The sequence below is a fragment of the Aythya fuligula genome, chromosome 6 (assembly GCF_009819795.1).
Source record: "Aythya fuligula isolate bAytFul2 chromosome 6, bAytFul2.pri, whole genome shotgun sequence".
NCBI classification, from domain to species: Eukaryota; Metazoa; Chordata; class Aves; order Anseriformes; family Anatidae; genus Aythya; species Aythya fuligula.
Window position 1 is genome coordinate 25,028,213 of NC_045564.1, and position 21,621 is coordinate 25,049,833.

Below are 21,621 nucleotides of genomic sequence, written 5' to 3' on the forward strand. Positions count from 1 at the left end.
GGAAGAAAAAAGATCATTTAGTCACTGATAAAGGCAATGAGCTAAGTCAATCTTCTGCTACTTACTACAGTAAATACATCTGAAAACATAAAAGCAAGCTGTTTTGTGGCATCTGCTTTATTTTGCTGCACAAATACACTCCTGAGCTGAAGGTATTAGTGGCATGTTCTGTCTGAAAAATGAGAAGACAATGAATGGATACATGTCGGAAAGGTAGCACTCAGATCAGGTTTTATTTGAGTGAGTTTACAGTGTCTGTATCACTCAAGAGTGGCAGAGGAGAGCCCCACGTAGGAGCAAAGGGCGTTTGATTCAAACTTATGTCGACGAAGAACTCTGCACACCAACCTCCTCTAACATGTGCACTCGCTCCATATTATAAAATAGCTACGGTAGGAAATCATTCACCCCAGGAAAAAAAATAAACCATGTCACAGACAGCCGACGTATGCATTTTTGTTCACGGCAGTGACTGGTTTAGTTACAAACAGTGGCATACCACCACCATCCAGAGACATAATTATTTAAAATAAACCTATGTAAACACATACCCTTATATAACTTATATATATATTAGATATATATAAGCTTTATTTGTGTATACATAGATATAAATATGCACGCACACACACACACACAACACAAAGCATAGAACACACACATGGGGAATACTGTAAATGATGCTGAACTGAAATCTAAGCAGATAATTAAGAAATTATCAGCAGGTTTAAAATTGAGTTAAAAACCTATTCAAAGTGTCTTCAATATTTATGTTCAAGTAAGGGCCAGAACGACCACAAATTACTACTGATAAAAAGAGCTGGCATTATATTTCCCGTATTATGCCAAAACTCATGAGTTGTTTTTCATTGTCAAACTCATTGTCATTTCGCCATCAGGGCACCCCATCAAACTATAAACATTTTTTTAGGAAACTGTGATTTTTAAAAGAGTTAAAGTGATTTTTAAAGGGTTAAGAAACAGTATTGCTTAGGCACCCTCAATTGTAAACTAATCCTAAAAACCATGCACACCTTAGGGTATCAGAAGACAATGACCAGGACTTGAACATCCACACCAACAGTATTTATCGGCATGAACACAGGTTTTCACAGTAAATAGAAAACAAAAGGCAGTATTGGAGACGGGGGATGGAAAGGTGAGACAGCAGTAGCCTTTAGGAGAGCAACAAATACCAAGAGTGACTCTACAGTAAACTTCTGAGATACCACAGATGCTAATGCATTGAGGACATACAGAGCTGTGGCAGCATTTCAGAGGCAACTGCTGGTTGCAGTTGCAGCTACGTTTCAGTGGCACCTACGGCTACCGTTCTGCATCCATGTGCTCTAGGGTGATAAACAAACACCTCTAACAACATCGCAAGGATTGACTGGGATTTTAGTATGGCTAAAAACCCTGGTACCAGTGTCTTATATCAGAAATCACTTTATTCGAATGTAAATGTAGTGTACAGCACCAAATTATTTTAGCTTAACTGTTTAATGGACATTTGTTATAGAAGTGACTAGCAATTTAAAAGAGATTTATAAAAAGTTTGTTTTTTTTTTTTTCTTTCCTTTTGTAGAGATTATTCACTATACCTATTCTGATAGAAGACTTGAAGGTGACTGGTACCCCGGTGTGTACAACCTTGAGTTGGCACACACACATGCACACACAGACTCATACATCTCACTGCTACATGAACAGCCTTTTAAATAGAGAACTCCAGTTCTGACACTGGTACCTGTACATCAGATATATTCTCTTTGTGCATTTCAGGCATCTTTATCATCACTCAAGTTCCATGTTTATCTGCCTGTAATTAATGCAAATCAAGGGTATCTTGAACATAAGAAACAACATGTCCCTCACCCTCTCTAATAAAGCCATAATTAAGTCTTGTAATTTCTTTGTTTTTCCTCTGGTCAGCTGTGCAAATCCAGAAAGATGTGCAGACTGCAAAATCAACTTTCAGTCTCTTCCAACCAGTCAGCAGTCCTGCACTATCAGACAGAGACAACGACGTCGAGGTAGAGTCTGTCGTAGGATTCTCGGAAGCACAGGATGAGGAGCAGGCTGAGCAGACATGATCCCGGGAGGCACCAGTTGAACCAGGAAAACTCTGTAAAGCAGAAGACAGACTCGATCTCAGAGTTATCCAACATGCTCTGTGTTTCAAGCTACCTAAACTTGTAATACTTCAAGCCAGAAACACGGCTGGTGGGTTTGAAGGAAGTTGCTGTCTTCTCAACAAAAACTTGCCAGCTCTGCAATCAATAGATGGTTAACATGGTCCATGAGACTCCTCCACAAACGACTTCTATATATATATAAAACCAATGCCTCCAGCTAATGTTAATGCTTCTTATTCAACCTGTCAATGGAGAATGGGGGGGGAAAAAATCTATCCTTGCTAATGGAGAATAAACCACTTCTGAACACTCTACTCATTAGTTCTTTGATTTCTATGGATTGAAAACTAAAACAAATTAAAAGCATAAGAAGCAGCAGGGTTTGATTTTGAATCAAACCTGCTACATGGTCTGAGGAGGGAAAACTAATTCCTCTGACAAACCTTGTGAGCAGTGCAATCAATGCAATTTAAAACTAGTTGCATGAACAGCTCCTCAGAAGACTCTTTTTAGCTGTTAGACAAAACGCACTGCTTTTAAAAGTATATGTTCCACGTTCAAGAAATCCTATATTCTGATATTTGACTACAAATTAAGCAGTTTTATTCAAAAACAAGTGCACCACAACCTTTTTTTTTTTTTCCTTTTAATTCTGTTAATTTAATGAAGCATTACTTTTACTGGAAACTGTTTTGTTTCATTTAAAAATGTATGTTCTTATTGTTCTTTTATTATTATTGTTTTTTTTATTTTACATAAACATGTCTCATGTTTATGTAAAATAACCCTCATGGTCTGGATAAATCATAATTAAGACCCCAGCACCATTACTTTCAGAAATCTAAAATTTATATCGCTAATAGAGAAAGCAAAATTTATACTACACAATGCAAAGGATAAGAGTCAGAAAACCTGAGAAACCAACCCCCCAAAACCAGCAGCCTTCGGCAACACCCTCTCCCTAAAAGCTTACAGATTTGGTTAGGCAGTAATCTTGTTAATAAAACGTTGATTTTTTCCTAGGCTTGGAGAAGACTACATTGTTCATGTGCAAATACTTTGCTATTTTCTATATGAAGTGATACCCTTAATTGGACTAAACATATTTTAACCCATATATCCTAAAAGATTACATTTTCCTTTTGAACCCTTTACATGTTTTGTGGCCCAGAATTTGGAGATTCATGCTAACATATTGATCACACAAAGCTAAAGGGTGATTTGGTTTTGGTTTTTATTTGGAACTCCCTGTAGGAAGCCACATCCAGAGACTGAGGCTTTTCATCTCAAAACACAGCAATAGAAAATATGCTGAGGTTTCTGAAAGGTTTTCATTTCCCCTTCTTAACAGGGTCAGCTGGACCAAAATCTTCAACGCACTCTAAAGTTTCCAGGGCTTGGTTCTTTTGCAGCCGTTGCAATATCAAAGTATGAGAAGGAGAAATAGAATTAAAACTACTGAAAGATTGTTTGGCTTAAAAAGCAAGAGCGAGGGAACAAGATAAACTTGACTGAGTTCTGATTTACTACAACTTCTTAGATGCCATTAGAAGATGTATTTTAATCAGAGGGAAGACAAGTATTTAAGATCGTTATCTAAATTCTAAAGGATTTTTCTTTTATCAAAGGAGCAATAGCATCCACTGGCATTGATCGCCTCTAGCGACCACATAACATTTGTAGTTTTGATCATTTCTGTTACTTCATCACTGAGAATGGATCATCCCGAGCATAAACAGATGTTCCTCCTCCTTTGCAGAAATAGGGAAAAGATTCCAAGTGTATGGGTATACTAATTTCAGGTTTACCCTTACCTGTATTTACTGATACGTGCTGGGGAAAGCTTTACTTGAGGAAAAAAAAGGCCCCAAATACCCTATGTATTAGGGAATAAATTCACTTTACCATAATTTTTTAGTCAGAGGGAAGTTAAGACTATGAAAACAGTAAGATGCATTGTATTAAGCAGTTCAGAACACTGGACTGAAAAATGATGAAAATATCCTCGGAGTATTCTATATAATCTTTTCAGCTCAGGCAGAAATGTTGGAAATAACAGTATATAGGAAAGGAGTTCACACAAATTAATATTAAGCAGAGAAACATTTTTTAAAAAGTCAGGACTAAACATCAAACCACCAGAGGCTGGTCTGGATAAATTCAGTTTTTTGTTGTTTGTTTTTTCTCACAACAATGTATTTTGATGGAACCTTGAAAAAAAGAACAACAAACAAAAACCCATTCTCTCTCTTTTGTGTTCACAGAACATAACTAAGAATGTTCTTGTTAACCTGCTTACAGTTCCTTGACAGAACGATGCACACACCACTTTGAAAAGTTGCCCCACACTGTAACCTTCATAATTTCAAGCATAATTCATTCCGAAATTTGTCGGTGTCCTCTGGGTTATAAACCAAACCATCTTAAGTGCTAAATGCTTTGATATAGAAGTTTTCAATTTTTAATCCTTCCAGAGCAAAGAAATAAAACACTGTTTTGCAGATCTTCTGCCGTGAAACAAACATTTACCATGACAACAAAATATAAACCAAAAATCTACATCTTCAAAAACTGCTAATAAGGACCACTTCCACTTTAAAGAAAGACTGCTTCTTGTTTTGCAGCTTGGAATCACAGAACCATGCCCAGAATCATGCAGGATGGAAAAGACCTATAAGGTAATGAAGTCCAACCATGCACCTAGCACTACAAGTCCACTGCTATCCCATGTCCCTAAGCACCATGCCCACGCATCTCTTAAACACCTCCACAAACAGCAACTCCACCACCTCCCTCAGCAGCCTGTCCCAACACCTAACCATCCTCTGAGAAGAAATTCTTCCTGACACACAACCTAAACCTCCCCTGGTGCAGATTGAGGCCTATCACTTGTCACCTGAGAAGAGACCAACAGCCTTCTCTCTGCAACCTCCTGTCAGGTGGTTATAGAGAGTGATGAGGTCTCCCCTCAGCCTCCTCTTAAATAGCAAGTTCCAAGTATGAGTTCTGAGGAAGCTAATAATACTCTAGAGATGAGACAGTCTGAAGAAGCTGATGCAAATATCAACCAATACTCACTCTTTTCTGCCTCACTGGGCCACTGGATTACCTAAAGGAATATTTTGTCTTCGAGCAGTGGTCAAAAGAGAGCATCTTTCTTGTACCTAATGATATGCCCGACCTACTGAACAGAGCTGACCACAAGTGGGGCATTTCTTCTCTGACCCTCCTGGGCCACACATTTATACCCTAAAGCATGACATTGGATTAGCTGTGTTTTGGTTTTGAACATGCACAGATAAAAACAATACTAATGGCCATATTGTCCATTAATAATAAGCTTTCATAATATTTTAAAATAGATATTTATCTATATTTCTCTAAAATTTATAAAATTCTAAATAGTTATAAAAATATGATGATTGTGTATCTTGATGGTTTCTGGCTACAATAAATTCTAAGTGGTACATGACTACATATATCTTGCATGAAAGCTTTTTTTCTTTTTAATTAGAAAGCCTGTAGAACAAAGTTACTCTTTACAAAGGGGATTAGTGCATTTGGTTATTAACAGAAATCGTATGTGCAAATCCTCCCCTTATTGACAAGGCTACGTGTTCATGAAGAATTATATTATCGAAGTAGCTTGTATTTCTTTCCTGTTAGTATTTCTTACCTGTGTGGTAAAATGTGAGGAAAAACAAGAGCACTCCCATAAACACATTACTCAGAAAGGTGACAACTCCACAGGTAATTCCTTCTGGAACGGGGTAGACCGTTTCCACGAAGAGCTCGAAGAATATTGGTACGCTGCTGTTGAGAAATATACCCAACAAAATGCAGGATGTGTACAGTGTAGCTGTAAGAGAAACACAAACAGCTGTTAATTTCACACTGGCATTATTTGCCCATATTCGGAGCTCCCACGAACACTAATATTTGATCAACTGAAAAATGCATAAACTTATTTGTATCCTCTGTTTATCAGAAAGTAATTAACATACCACTAGTTTCAGGCAGAAAGGAAGCATTGATTTAAAATAAATACATCAGAATAACAGATTTTTTTTTAATTTATTTTTTTTAAGCTGAACCTGCGAAGACAAATTCTGTGATGTGGAATTCAATTGTAGAAGCAAACAGAACAGTATTATGAATGCAAACCGTCAGCTACAGTTTGATTTCTCTCTGAAACAAACAGTAACTGTTGTCCTATACACAATTAGAGAGGGGAGCAATTAATGCTTTGAATTGGAAATGGACGTGGATTAACCTTTTGGCTTAGCTCTAAAGGTCAGAACTAATTTTGCTTCCATTTTACAAATAAATACTAATGATCTACCAGATATCAAGACATTAGTATTCATCGTGGCCTGAGAGGCAACATGTTGAATCTCTTTTGGCTTCAATAGGAAATGAAGGGCACCCAGTGCCTGGAAGGAATGGGACACGTTTGATAATGCAAATTTTTCCACCAGCGTGTAACATTTTTCTTGAACAAATAATAGAAGATTACAAGGGTTTCTTCAGTGCCCTTAGATATTTTGCTCTATGATTTCTGACACTGCCAAATACTTCACAGTGCCTAACATCTTAAGAGTCTTAATATGCCTGCATTATCTACTATTAGATCTATTGCTGAAAAAGAAAGAAAACCTCAAAAGAATTTAGTACTTTTTAGCGCAGACTTATTTACATTTCTAAGTGCTGTCTTGGGAAGAAGACGACTTCCTGACCTGCAGCCTCTATAATCTGAGGTTACCAGTCAAGAAAACAAAACATAAAGAAGCAATTGAAAGGCTTGGAGTGCGGACAAGTCTGGAAGAATTTCTGAAGTTTCTATCAAAGTGACAAGAAAGAAATTGTTTTTTCAGAAGCAAAAGCGTTAAGTCACAGGAAAAGTATTTATAACATCTCACTACATCGTGATGCAAAATTCTTAGACAATTTTTGTCATAAGGACATACATGTTCATATAAAAAAGAAATTGTTTTTTCAGTTTTATTTGCTTTCTTCTGTCTTATGAAGGGGAGAACTGAAAAAGTTCTGCTTCATCTTCTGTTAAGCACTGCTAAGCCTTTTAATTGAGAAATTATTAGGAAGCAGGAAACTTGAAAGAAGCTTAAAATTAAAAAAAAAAAATCATTTGTTAAAACATGAATTATGGGAAAGAGACAAAAGCATTAAAAGATACAGCAGAAAGGGCTATCTATCAGATCTGTCATTTGATGTGGTTTCCTTCCAAGGCACAGAGACAGAGGATTTGACTGGACAAGAAAACAAGGGCAGAAGACTCAGACAGAAAGCTGATATATATGGCATAACTTCAAGAGGGACTGCTGCCTGCTCTTCTTCCATTCCCTTCCCCTCCCCAAAACATACCAGAATGCTTTGAGTTGTTTAAAATAAAAAAGGAAAGAGCCAAGGTAACTTTTTACTTTTTGAATTCTTTCCTTTTTCTTTTTTTTTTTTTTTAACTGCGGAGTTAAAAGTCAAATATATTAATGCAAGGTATGTTCCAACAGTTTGCAGAGAGCAAAGAAAAAAAATGTTAAAGAAAAAAACAACAAAAAACACAGCCAACTTTATGAGGAAGTTCTTCCTGATGGGCTTTTCTAGGTTAAACTGAATAACTGATTTTCTAGCCACAAGTTCCTTCGATTTTTGCTGGAAGTCCTCAGTATTTAAAATTTCATAAACTTCTCTTTGAACCCCTGCTTACCTCAAACACAGCACATTGCTCTAACTTGCTGTAACTGCTTTCAGATGTACCCAGCAAATATGAACACTGCATTTAGCTATGTGAAGTCTGTGTTGGCTTGAGAAACCAACACATAAATGAAATGCAAGAACCTCTGAAGGCAAACAAACATCTGCCCCTCATTACCCTCAATTAAAGATAGCCATAGGTAAATGCAGAATTCTGTATTAGAAACCTCAAACACTGGAAAACGGTGGAAATAGTAATGAAGCTGCTTACAGAGAATGAGCACCAGAAAAAGTGGAACTCCTTACACATTGCAGTGGAGGCAAAACCCCTGCGTCACGACTGAAACCTCCATAAACCGCAACAGCCGGGACACGGGGACTGTGTGCAGAGATTTCTAGACATACAGTTTTCAGAAACTCAGTTCTGCTCAAGCTGAAGACAGCAATATGCATCTAAGACTAACAGCAAATCATCAAGACCTCATGGTTTATCCAGTACAGCAGGTACAAAAGTTTCCACAAGACAAATAGCAGCCTCCCTAACCAACTTGATAGTCTATCATATACTAGCCCTACTACATTATTGCTCATCGCTTACTAAAGCGTGTTAAGATGGTTAAGATGACCAGTCTGTAAGCAAGCAAACACAGTAACTGTACTTTAGGAACTGCATCCTTACATTTCCTAGTCACTTCAGCCTCCTTTGGCCATACAAGGACACCCACCAGCACACAACACACACTTCCACACTCCCAGGACCAATGCAGCTTTAGCATTTCCTTTTATTTTCCCCCAAATATTATCTGCCTCACACACATACTAAAAATTGCCAGCTGAGTACCAATTACAAAGCCTCAAATGAGATCACAGATAATATAGGTAAATATATTAATAATATAATAATAAGTAAAGAACAAGTTGTGCGTATACATGCACACACATTTGGAAACCAGTAAGAGGAAATGTCAGTGCAGAATTATAGGTAGAATACAGCATCCAGTAGCTGCCAAGTTTTAAGACCTAAAGGAAATGGCATCTTTTAACTGGTAAACCACAAAAAGCAGCTCTAAAAGTGAAAGATGACAGCCTAAGGGGTTCTCACTTAATGGGTACATATTGTAGTGATGGGAAGGTGTTTTTATTCCGCGTTTCTGTAAATCATTCAGGGTCCTTCTGAGTGCTATACAAATAAGCTTATTCCATTAACATGGTGATTAAGTCACAAATCCTAGGTCAACTAGACAGAAAATCAAAGATAAGATATTTGGTTTCAGAAAAATAAGTTATAGGAAGAAGTCAAATAAATAAGGGTTCAAAAGTAGTTTGGCTATTTATTTCATACACTAAGTAGCGCACCTTATTCCCACCTCAAGGGCACCAAGACACTGTCGCAGGGAGAATACCACCTATTAACGGAGACCATTTCCTTTCTGTTACAGTGACCTTGCACCGAACGAACACAATTACCACGATTTTGTACTGTAGAAGAACAGCTGCTGAAGTTACAGTAAATGTTTTTTCAATTAAGACAATCTCAACAACAGCCATTGGAAATGAATATAAGGATTTGAAAGCGCTGACAAGAACAACCAGAAAAAAAAAAAGATTATTTATCAAGAAGCTAATGTTATATTATTATTAATATTATAATATTATGTCCTAAAGCCTATCAAGGACAACTAGCTTGCACGTGTTTGGGTAGAAGCATGTGCTGGGGAAGTATGTCATGCTGCTAATATGAAAAAGATTGTTTTTTCTTAGGGAAAGGAATTAACTGTCTGTGAAGCTTTGTGGAAAGGTGTGCACCATAGACAGTGACAGCTGTGGGCATCCATGAGTAAGTGAACTGGGCTGGATTTCTTTAAACTACTTCGACTGATGTCACATCTTAAAGATCTGTATGTGAATTAAGCAGCTATTTCACCAAATGGCCACTGCAAAAGGAGCAGGAAATGCAAAACACCCATCCAAAGCACAGCTGCTTTAGAGAACTGGCCTGGAGCTGCCCTGGTAGGAGGCTCAAACTCCTTTTAGCCACGTAATATTCCCGCTTGGGGTGTGATGCAGCTTATGTTATTTCCCCAGTGCCTATTTTCCTTCTCTTTGCCAGGAAGAAAGCAAGGAACCAAATGTGCCTTGATAACATCACTGTGGATGTTACCATTAGAAGTAAAGGTGCTGATTTGGGGCTGATGTTGCCAGAGTAGCTTAGCACTAAAAGGAGAAAAAAAAATAGGTTCCATCCTGGCTTCCCACCTGCTGCAGATCTTTAGCTCCAGGATGGCAAATAGATGCCTGTATCCCAAAACAGACTGGTTTCTTCAGGCTACCTGCTGTGACAAGAGCTTTGTACCAAAACCAAACAAACAAATTAGGAGTTAGAACAGGGAAGAGATTTAAATGACAGGGTACGCTTGTTTGTTCTCAGATGAGCTTCCAACACAGCAGACAGGGTCTCAAGCCCCTCTCAGACATTCAAACCAGCTCCCAGAGTTTCCCAGAATGTCCTGCAATGTGTTTACAAATTTCCTTTTAAATTACACCATCACTAATCTATAACTTCAAAGACAAATCCGAAACTAAATTAAATTAATGGAAGGACTTCCACTAATCTAAGTGGTTCTTATCAGCCCATTGGCACATGCATCTTGGCTGATTTCTAACAGACACTATGAAATATTACTATTTCATTACAGAAGTATTTTGCAGATAAATTTCCTAGAGAAATGCAGATACTCCAGAGCAGTGTCGAGTGCAAGGAAGCGGTACAGCATCTGCTTCCAAAGTCCTTTGCCAGAAACAATTGAATACTGTACTTTTCTTAATAGTTCTCTGACAAACTGAGACAGGACTCGTACAAATTCCATATAAACAAACAGAGAAGTAAATACCACTGAGTATGTTCTCGTGGGCACAGCATATAATTTAAAGTGAAGCCTACAGAGATCTAGAGCATTTTATTATTGTTGATTATAAGAGCATCCCAAATGCCACAATGAAAGGATAATGCCTTCTGCAGATGAATGCTTTGTGGACTTCCAGTATCTCCATGACTGAGCTAAACAATTCAAAATCCGTTCCTATCAAATTCCCTAAAGTCTGCTAAAGTGGAAACAAACTTCCCTATGACTTAATTCTTGCTACTGGCCAAGGTAAGAACAGTCACTGAAGAAGTCCCCCTCAATTTTTTCCATGAGAAATGGGACTGCCTCAAGGTACGACAGCAATTTTTACTATAATTCACTTATAGGAACAAAAAAACAGTAAAAGAAAGATGTCCCTGTACTGTGCATTTATAACATCAATATGTTTCATTGCATAAATTTCCATCCCAGCATGTGCTGATCAAATTCTTATCTCATGAGATAGTTACAAAAGTAACCAAAAATCTGATCAAATTGGATTTGTTCTATATACTTCAAGGGAAAAACAAGTAGAACTTGCTTTGAAAGCAGAGTATTAACTTTAGAGAACTTAAAAAAAAAAAAAAAAAATCACACAAAGTGATCCCCCAAGAAAAAAGGGGAGAAGAATATAACTAGAAATCATAATATTTGAGGCTTCCTCTTGATGGGTATTTACAGTGGCCAGATTTACAGATATTCATCCCTGAAATACTCTTCCCAAATTTGTACACTACCTCTAACACTGTTGTCTGTTGTTTTTTTTAATTGCTTTCAATTAAAACCCTTAGAAGAGTGCTCAAAGAAGACCAAAACTAATCGTGGTTTTACAGAAACAGAAGCCATTAGGAAGACAAAGATCATTATTCCAGTCTTATGAGTTGGAGCACAACAGGAGTGGAGTAATACAATTTGTCCACAGCCATAAACAGGTTAACGCTAAAGTTAGGAGAGAAAAAAAGTCTCCACGCTTTCAGGCCACCATTTTTATCCTCTGAGGCAGCACACTTTATACTTATTTAGCACATCTTGTTTATAGTACAGAAATTAAACTCAAAGAATAAAACAATCAGTATTAAATAATTAGCATCCCTCTTTTTCGACTCTGCGCTTTGTAGATGAGGGTGGGGAGACAGATGTGTTTATAATGTTCTATCTGGTGAACCTGAAAATAAAAGTTTAAACTGCTTAACCTAAATATAGTCATCAACTCGTGGAGTTGCCACAGTATTCTCAGTATCTGCCATGCAGCACTACTGAAGATTTTGTAAAGCAAAATTCTGCTGAATGTGCTCACATGAATATTAGCTCATAAATATTCTCGATATGCTATGCTGAAAACATTCAATCTGAGCTGCAAGCAACTAGTGCTGCATATCAATTTTTGGAAAATGCTAGCATTTGTATCCAGAGATCCTACCAGCTATACAAAGTGGCAAGATACCGAAACTGGCGTTACAATGCGTTACACAATTATTTTGGGTCAAAGCATCCCATTGTACATAAATTCACATAATGAAGTTCAGTACAAAGCAAACTAACAATGGACTTGGCACAGAGAAACAGATCAGCAGCTGCATTGGGAATTCAATGGAGAAAACTATTTTAATGCTCAATGTCTATATAAAATTACCTTTGAAACTTGCTGGAAAAATGCAAATAATATACATTAAAATTAAAATTTCTTAAAAGAAAATTCAAGCTTGCTTAAAATGTAAACTGATTTCAGAACCTGGGGTTTTTAAGAGCTGTGATTAGCTGATGAGAGGTGTCTGAGACAGATGATACAGTAGCTATGACAGCACTATATCATTACTGCCTTGCTTTCCCCCCCCCCCCCCACACTGGGAGTTATGGCTCATACATGACTCCAAATACACTTTCATAAAATCTTTTACAGATATATTAGGAAGTCAGCAAGTGCAAGAAAACTTGTCTCACTGTGGCAGGAGGAAAACCCAAGCATATTATGGTAATGCAGAGCAATGCATGCATGACACAATACAAACAATGCTAAACAGTATCATTTAAAGAAAACACAATGCAGTCATTGATTTTTAATATCTGCATTAAAGGTCTCCATTCTAAGTAATTACATTTTGAAGGAAATATCTTTAGATGACGTTGTGCCTATTTACAAGGAATTAGGAGAGTATTATACAATGGAAGCGCAGGAAAAAACATTTTGCTGTGACCATTTTCTCAAATACAATTCTTCCTCCACTACTTAAACGAGACAGTACTACAACTGCTACAAAATACAGTGATTAAAAGCGGTTTTGTGTGTTTGTTTGTTTAAAAAAAGGTCTTTAGAGATTTTCTTCTCCTTCCTTTATGATGAATAATTGCCCAAACTCTTGTCGTCTTAGCATTCCAAAAGCATGCCTGTATGCAAACATACCCATGTGAGTGCTTAGTCCAGTGACCGGATGAGACAGGCAGAGGGTTTTCAGAAGAGTGGAACAAGCAAGTATACCACAAGATAGCCATATACTAAAGAAAAAGGCCATTTTTGGACCTCAGGAAACCACTGGCAAGGTCTACCTATTAATGCAAACGTTATTTGTGGATCAGTCAGCTATCAGCTGAGATGAAGGGGATGATGATCTCTAACCTGACTTCATCTCTAGGGTGAAGTTTTTCTGAATGCCTGGACCAGTACAACAACCTGCACAAGATGTCTTGCTTCTTCATCAAAATCACTGTCCTGTTGTATGGAAGAATGGAAGAGCTCCCACCAGGTCACGGGGTTACTTCAGGAGTTTCTAGACACTGCTGAATGTGTCAGTGCTTGTCAGCTTTTGCCCCACAAAACCACATGTTCAGGAGTACCACACTGGAGGCAGAAAAAGAGAGGAGGGGGGAAAACCAACCCCTCAGGAAATGGGAGCTAGCATGGTTGGAAGGGGAAACATCCTTACAAGATCAAAGGTATACATATCCACACAAGTTTCCACAAGGGTCAGTTTTGAACCTTGTTTGCCCTGCCTCTGTATTTGAATGTGTGGATCAAAATACATCCCTTGCTGAGCAGCACTGCCAGCCCTAACACTTGTGCTCAACTTTTTGGCTACATCAAATCCTGTTGTCTTCAGTAACATAACAAACCCTGCTTTGCAGCAGGTGTTCAGCAGTGCCTGCAAAGTAGCTCTAGGATACAAAGCATTATATAGATGTTTACTACTAATGCTACAAAGCAAGCAAAAAAAAAAAAAAAGCAAATGACTACACATACAAAAACAAACAAACAAACAAACAAACAACAACAACAAAAAAAAACAGCAAAGAAGAATACACCACAATGATGGCTGCTTTAGCTCTGCTCCCATCTTCTAACCATACAAAAACACCCAGAGGACAACTACCTAGAGGTCCACCATCAGGTCTGCTGAGTACGAAGAGCGACGTCTAACTGAACTAGCTGTGTCAAACCACTTCACAAAGCCACTAACCAACGGCCTGCATTTGACCTCCTGTATTTTGGCTGATATATTCTACATCCCAAACTTTTAATTAAAAGAAGAAAAAAAGAAAGAAGCTCATCAAAATCAATTCAAACGTACCATTTCTCCCAATTACTGTGGAATGCACAGGTCATCATCATATTGCATCATTATGTCGAGGAATAATCTAGCATGAAGTCCCATAAATTAGCTTAAATAGCTTGTGTGTTTTCATCCATAACAGCGTATTTCATAGAGATATACCACTGCTTTTCTGTGTACCAGGATCTAAATTAAACAGGCGCATTGCATCTATTTTATATGAACTTTAATGAGAAAAGGCTGATATGGAACCTCCCCAGCCTACCTAGGAAGTTTAAATATTATGACACAGGAGAAAAAGGAAATCTTATTTGGTAGCTATACATCAGGCCTTGAGGCCCCATGCCTGACGCCTTGATTGACTCCCCCTCCCTCGCCCCAAGAGGAACGCACCGTATTGATGGCATTTCTATTCAAAACAACCTTGTGTTTTATAGGAAAGCTTTCAACATTTACAGTTACATATAGAGCACAGACAGAAAACTCTAAAAGATAATTTACAACTCAATTTAAGGAACCATCCATTTTAGAACAAACAATAAATGCATGAAAAGAACAATCCAATCCCTATATTTTTTATCAAGGGATGTTAGTTCAGGATACTTCCTATCAAACACTAAATACCTTAAGTACTTTTATGCCTCGACAGTGGCAGATCTTTCAAAAAACACAAAAATACCTGAAAAAAAAAATAAGAATTCTTATGGAACCTATATTGCATATTGAGTACTTTAACAGAGTAAAAGTCAGTTCCACTGGGTTTGTTTTGGATCATTGGTGAGTTCATACATAATGACTTCTACTTCTTGAAACCTCTTTGCTTCATTCTTATGCATAGACTTGAAGGGGTATTTATGTGTTTGGCTTGTTGCATCAATTCAGCGGATAGAGTCACTGTAAAAATTTACGTTACTGCAAGCTTGTAGTGATGAAGCAGACAAGCACAAAAAAATGAGAGCTTTTATTGCATTTGTTTTATCTTTGATGGAGAAGAGAAGTGTAGTCATTTATTATGACAATAGCCACCATGAAGTCTGATTTATCTATTAAGTTCAGCTTTATTTGAGTGGAAATATTTTTGAAAAAAGTTGAAATTTCAAGATAAATCACAAATTTGACCAACCACCATCCAGATGGTGTTTCTCCTGAATTGATCATGTATTTCAATTTGCTGTATGCACTTCTAGTTTATAGTTGTGACACACGCAATGCGCCAAGGACATTTACTGAAACTCAAAGTTAATTTGAATAAAACAGCATTTTATAGACTACTTTCCACAACTTTTCTTAGAAACAGGGGGGTAATACTATTTCTCCTATAACATGTATACTTGCATATCACAAAAATAGCACTATATTTAAAATAGAATTACATAATTCTTTATGAAATTATTAAATATATATTTTAAATCCTGATGGTTTAGTTTAGCAACTCAATACTCTGCTGAATGAAACTCTTGGGACCACAGGTATATCAATCTTTTGGTGCAGATAGGAAGGTGAACAACAGATTTAAAAAAATTAAGCAGTGCTTGTTTTCAAATAAAGGCACAGCCCATTGGAAGCTTGAGCTCTGATCTTTTTCTCCATTTCTGCCAACAGCTTTTTCACCCATCCTTTTGAGGTGCAGGATGAGTTAATTTTGGTCTGGAGTTGTTCCCTGAACTTGGGGGGGGGGGGGGCGGAAATTAAATGTGGAGATAGATAACTGAAAATACCACGGCTCACTTTGGTTTAAACTGCAACACGCTTCCAATAATTAATGCAAAATTCAAAACCGTGGATTGCCAGACATGTCACTGTTTTTTCTTATATGCAACACTACTACCATTCATAGGATTTTTCTTGTTTTATTTCTCACCGTTGTTACTCCAAAACACTCAAAACAGAAAAGCACTCAGTCCCAGAATAGATCTTAAATATATACTCTACGTTGTCATAACTACTGTGGGATTTTTTGCTTTTAATCTTTTTATGAAGTTACTAAAAAGATGCTACAGAGATTTCAGATAGGTTTTCTAAACCCTTCGTTTGCTCTTGGTAAAATTACTATATTACTAAAGATACTAAACCAGGTTATAATATAGTTGATCTAAGATTGCAAATATTTACCTGTGCTACCAATTATAAATAATAAAAATTAAAATACTTGTCAGTACCTGTGGTTAAAGGCAGATGAGTGACACTAGTTAGACAGGTGAGAGTAAACCAGGTTGATGCTAATGTTGCTCCAGATAAAAGCAGCAGTAGTATAAATTTCAGCATTCCCCTGATAAAATCTGCAAATCTAAAATAAAAGCACAGATCAGAGCAGTAAAAATGTTATTGTTCATATTATTTAAATGTAACACTTCACAATTAATTCATTAAATTCTCATTAGGCATTTTGGAAACTGTAAACATGATTTAAAAATCATTTCTCATTTGCAGAAATAGAAAATAAAACATTTTTTATAGAACAATGATATTTCTAGCTGTCAAGCTGAAGAGCCACAGATTTTTTAGGTGTCACGAAACAACCAAAACAGAAAAATGTTCAAGACATCAATTGAAAACACTTGGTATACAAGAAGGGCTTTTTTCCGCCTGCATTTGTTGGACACAACATCACACCACTACTTACACCGCTGCTTTGTCTCCCTTGGCAGACACACTGCACAATTAGCATATGAGGAGGATGATTTATTTCATTCAAGACACAGTTAAATTTAATGATTCGTTCCTATGGGAAATGACAGAACTCCCAATACCAGAATCCCTAGATGGAAGATAACAAGGAATGACTTTTGAACCCTAAGATAGATTGGTAATGAAGCTCTCAATGGCTTAGGCAAAGCAGGAACTCTTTACACATACGGTCACTCTGCCAGTGGCTGTTTTGGGTTGAAATGTCCGAAATGTTCCAGAAACCATGCATCTTCATGCCACTCCCCTCCTACACACATGCCTCAGTGTGAATCTGGGTGAGGCTATCTCCACAAGTCTGTGGGCAGTCTGTTACACATAGGTAAACGTGATCTTTATACCACCTGATGGTACAACCGCCTTTTTGCCATATTTTTTTTTTAATTTTTCTTTCAAGGAGACATATTGCATTTGAACTACACTCACATGGCATAATTATCAGTACAACTGCTCTTTTCAAATGGGATTTCAACCTGGATACTAAAACAGGTATACTATGAAAGCCTATGTGATTTATCCACTAGTAATTTTCTACAGGTTAGGAGATAAGACTTTGGGCTGGACGTATGTTTAAAGAATGTCTTATAGTCCCTCTTACAGTTCCCCTGCTTCTTTCAGGCTAATGGCAGCACAATTCTCTTACGTTGGTTGATGACAAAATCCATCCAGTCTGTCAGCTAATTACCTTTTCTTCCTTGACTATGATCACCTCACAGGCAGATACCACAGCCTACTTGATAAAACAGACAACACTACCAACATTTTGAAAACTAGGAATCCTAGCTCCACATACACTGTAAGAGATGTATGAGTAATGAGATCCTAAGAAAAAAAAAAATATCAGTTTTTCCTCTTATTTTGATTCTCCCCGAGCTTTAATTCCACATTGAATTTAGCAGCAAGTAATTCAATAAGCAGTAGAGGGAGATCAATGCTGTATATAATCTTAAAAGTTTATGACTGCAGTGTTCAAGTGGCTTTTGCATTAATCCCTAATAGACAGGGGTTAGCTGCTACTGTTGTTTTTTTCTGACAATTCAAATTCAGCAATCAGGATTACTTCTTCTCAGTAGATTGTCAGTTTCTTTAATTATTCTTCAGGATCATTGGGGTCAAAATCAGCAATTTTCAAAGCTTCTCAATGTGCAAGCTTTAGACATCTTCCACAGAGACTCCCTACGTTGTCTGCTGGCAGGCAACATCACTATTCCCTCTTTTTAAAGGCAAGAACAGTTATGCACATCTCATCTAATGATGGAAAGTGAAAAATAACAGCCTTCAGGGAGGGACATTCAGAGACAACAGGTCTGGATCCTGTATTTCTACCCTACCACGAGGGATATGTGGGAATGGGAGGATGACACCCACCTAAACCATTCAAGATGATTCAGTGGAGCAAATATCTATCTTTACTGAGCTGCTGCAACTCTCTTTGACACAAATAACCTGGTTTGGATATCACTGGTAGTAATGTGCTCCAAGGAGCTCTCAGCTATCACAGGAATCCAGAAGGGTCAAATACAAACTGAAAGGTTTATCAGCTATTGAATTTAGCCAGCAACAGAAATAATGGAAAAAATAACTTGGCAAACTAGCCTGAAATTAGTAATTGAGCACTTTCTGCTTCTTGTCTGGTTACAGAATAATAAAGAAGACTGTAAAGCAAATCAACTTCTCAAATGCTGGTTTCAATCCAATAATAATATATATTTATATATATATTTAATGCTTTAACTCCTGTGTTCACTTCCAAAATTCTCTTTCTGTTTAAATCTTTTTCACCATCTAGCACATATGGGGATGTCTGCATCTGCCAAAGCAGGCACACCATGAAAGAAGGTGTATGTTCACCCTTCCCACCCCCAGGACACAGATCTCTTAGTCTACTGTTGGTAGCAGGTTTCTGTAACCCAGTAAATCAGCCCTAGGCTGGATCCTACATTTAAAATCACAACCCCGTGTTGCTGACAACACTGTCTGTTGCTAAGGAAATTATCACCATGTCATGAAGTTTCAGCATTTTGACTAACGCTGCAGGTTAAAAGCAGAAAGAAAGATGGAACTGTGAAGGACAAAACCCCAGAAATATCTGTGATCATTAGTAAATGTGACCAAAAAAATCTAAGAAAAGGGAATAGATTTATGTTTCCATGCAATAATATGAATGTCGCTCTTTGACATTGCTTTTCTTCAAGCCAGTATCGTTTGAAAGCTGCCAGCAAAGGGTAAAACACCTGCCAGCTGCCCAGAATAGTTCAAGCTTTTCAATTAGAAAAATGCATCACACAAATTAGCTAAACATATCTAAGTTCACGGCTATTGGGAAAGCAGTAGGTGTAGAGCAGGAGGATTTATATATTGTGCTGAGAAAAACTGGCACCATTTGGAAAATGAGATAGATAAATGAATTTCCAAACTGGGCATTACTTTAAATATAGATGATTTAACATCTCCTGTGACGTGCAGGAACAAATGCTCCAGCGCAAGCCCCAGGTTGTTACTGTTCTAAATGGCAGAATTTGCATTGCCAGAAATTGAAAGAGTAAACTCCTAAGCTATACCAATTTTTCTTTGATAAACTTGTAGAAAAAATATTAGAAGAAAATCCAGCTTCTTAAAAAGTGGTTAAGGGAGAGAGCTGCTTGCTTGGCAAATCACAGTTCTGACACTGAAATACATCAGCCTGTCACCCTTGACAAGAATCATTACTTAATTTTCCTAATTACAACTTTCAGCAGATTACAGTCAGACTCGTCATTGATTCTGCCCTACACAGATAAATGCTGAATAGACCTAAGAGGGAGAGTCATCCATCAGGAATGACAAATCACCATCTCCCTCGCTTTCTGTGTGTAAACCTTTTCATTTGAACTGTATATTGCCCAAGTTGGAAAGACATATTTGGAGACAGACTGTTAGTATTTATTTATTTTTTTAATTTACTCAAAAGCAAAGCTCTGAATGCTACAAAGTACTAGTGTTCAACAAGGTTTGAAATCAATTTTGAAGAAGGTAGAGACTCAGCATTTCCTGAATCTTAACGCAAGCAATATATTAAATAAATTCATCTACCATAAAGCTTGAGATTTGCACGTTGGCATTGAGAGAGCAGGTTCTCTCCTAACAAAAGTGAGCGAGCTGCTAAGGGTGCCCCTCTACTATTGAAACATCACAAATAAATTAAATTAACCTATTATGGAAAGGATTAAGTCAGCATGCCACCTGTTACATTGTGTGATGTATCTAGGTCACCCACAGCAGTGGTTTTAAGCATCTGCAACTTTTAGGATAACAAATTATTGGAAGGTAACCCATTCCTTGTTTTCATGCTTCCCATATCATTCAGCATTTACAATGGCTGTGTCTAGATACAGGAAAAGCATAAGTACATCTATACCACAACCCATAACAGCATAACAAAAAAAGACCATACAGAAATCCAACAACCTGTCAAAACAGACAGACTCTGCAGTGGAATATACCATTACTGTGTCTAGGCTGCCTATGCTACAGTCTCAATATCCCTTCAGGAATCAATACACCCAAAAGTGTTGATGGAAGGAGACAGACACTATTTCTTCAGTGCTTTCCAAATGTGCTATAATGGGTTCTCCTTAATTCCAGGCAGCTGAATTCACAATAACCATTTGAAAAGAACGGATGGGAAGCACTTGTCAGGAATAGCGGTATGACTTGTTGAATTGAGGCACAAGTGTGTGGAGTTCGCAACCCCCAGAGAGCAGTAACACAATATACAAATCCAACGCTTCACAAGAAACACATCATAACCCCAGAACTATGCATTTTCCATTTCATGTATCTAAAAGATGAGAGAAAACAAGTTATATTATTAAGAGTATACGCTAAATGACAATCACAGTTGAAGAAATGGATGCAATTATTCCTACCTTGCCATTGCTATGCCAACAACACAACCTCCAACGATAGACCAAAATCCAATCCAGCCTGCATCTACCTGACAAAAAAAAAAAGTAAGAAATGTGTTAAAGTTAAGAGAATCAGAAGTTAAGGTGTTACTTTCAAAACAAAGGGTGCACAAATGCTAGCAACCCTAGCTGGCATCCCCCATTCCCCTCCCCCAAAAACAACCTGAGGTGCTAGACCTTTTTTTTTTTTTTTTTTTTTTTTTTTTTTTTTTAGGATCTTTAAGAGGAAATAAATTCACTAGGAGGAAAGCATGACCAAAAAAGCCTGTGCCCTAAATGTGACCTCTATTTATACAATCATATGAGTAATGTCCTCTGGACTTTTATAGTACTCTATTAAAAGCTTACAAATCCTCTTTTTCCCCCTCCACTTCATCCCTTTCACCTGGTAAACATTATTCTCTATTACTAAAGGTGCAGCAGCCAACAACACTCCCATTTGTTTATCTGCTTCTTTGTTCTTGTCAAAAGGTGTATATAGCTCTGAAACTACTAAACACTAGTGGAGAGTCAGCAGGAAGAATCGTGACAGCTTGAAAGCTATAGATTATTTTGTTTAAAATTTCAGGAGAAAAGTGGTCCATATGTATTAACAGCAGCTTAAGCATAAAAACCTGATAAAATTGTATGTTAGTGCAGAATAAAAACATGCCACTTACAAAATAGCTGCTGATTATCAGTCAGGAGATACTTA

The 21,621-nt window shown here is 37.3% G+C and overlaps 1 protein-coding gene across 1 annotated transcript in view; it reads right to left on the minus strand.

Annotated features, from left to right (window-relative positions):
* Nucleotides 1–208: 208 nt before the first annotated feature.
* Nucleotides 209–21,621, minus strand: part of SLC49A4 (solute carrier family 49 member 4) — a 58,934-nt gene continuing 37,521 nt past the window's right edge. The window contains exons 6-9 of the mRNA XM_032190135.1: nt 20,889–20,956; nt 16,455–16,582; nt 5,815–5,997; nt 209–2,128 (exon numbers count right to left, since the gene is read on the minus strand). Of these exons, the coding sequence (XP_032046026.1) occupies nt 2,013–2,128; nt 5,815–5,997; nt 16,455–16,582; nt 20,889–20,956 (495 nt within the window). The 3' untranslated portion in view covers nt 209–2,012. The remainder of the gene's footprint in view (nt 2,129–5,814; nt 5,998–16,454; nt 16,583–20,888; nt 20,957–21,621) is intronic.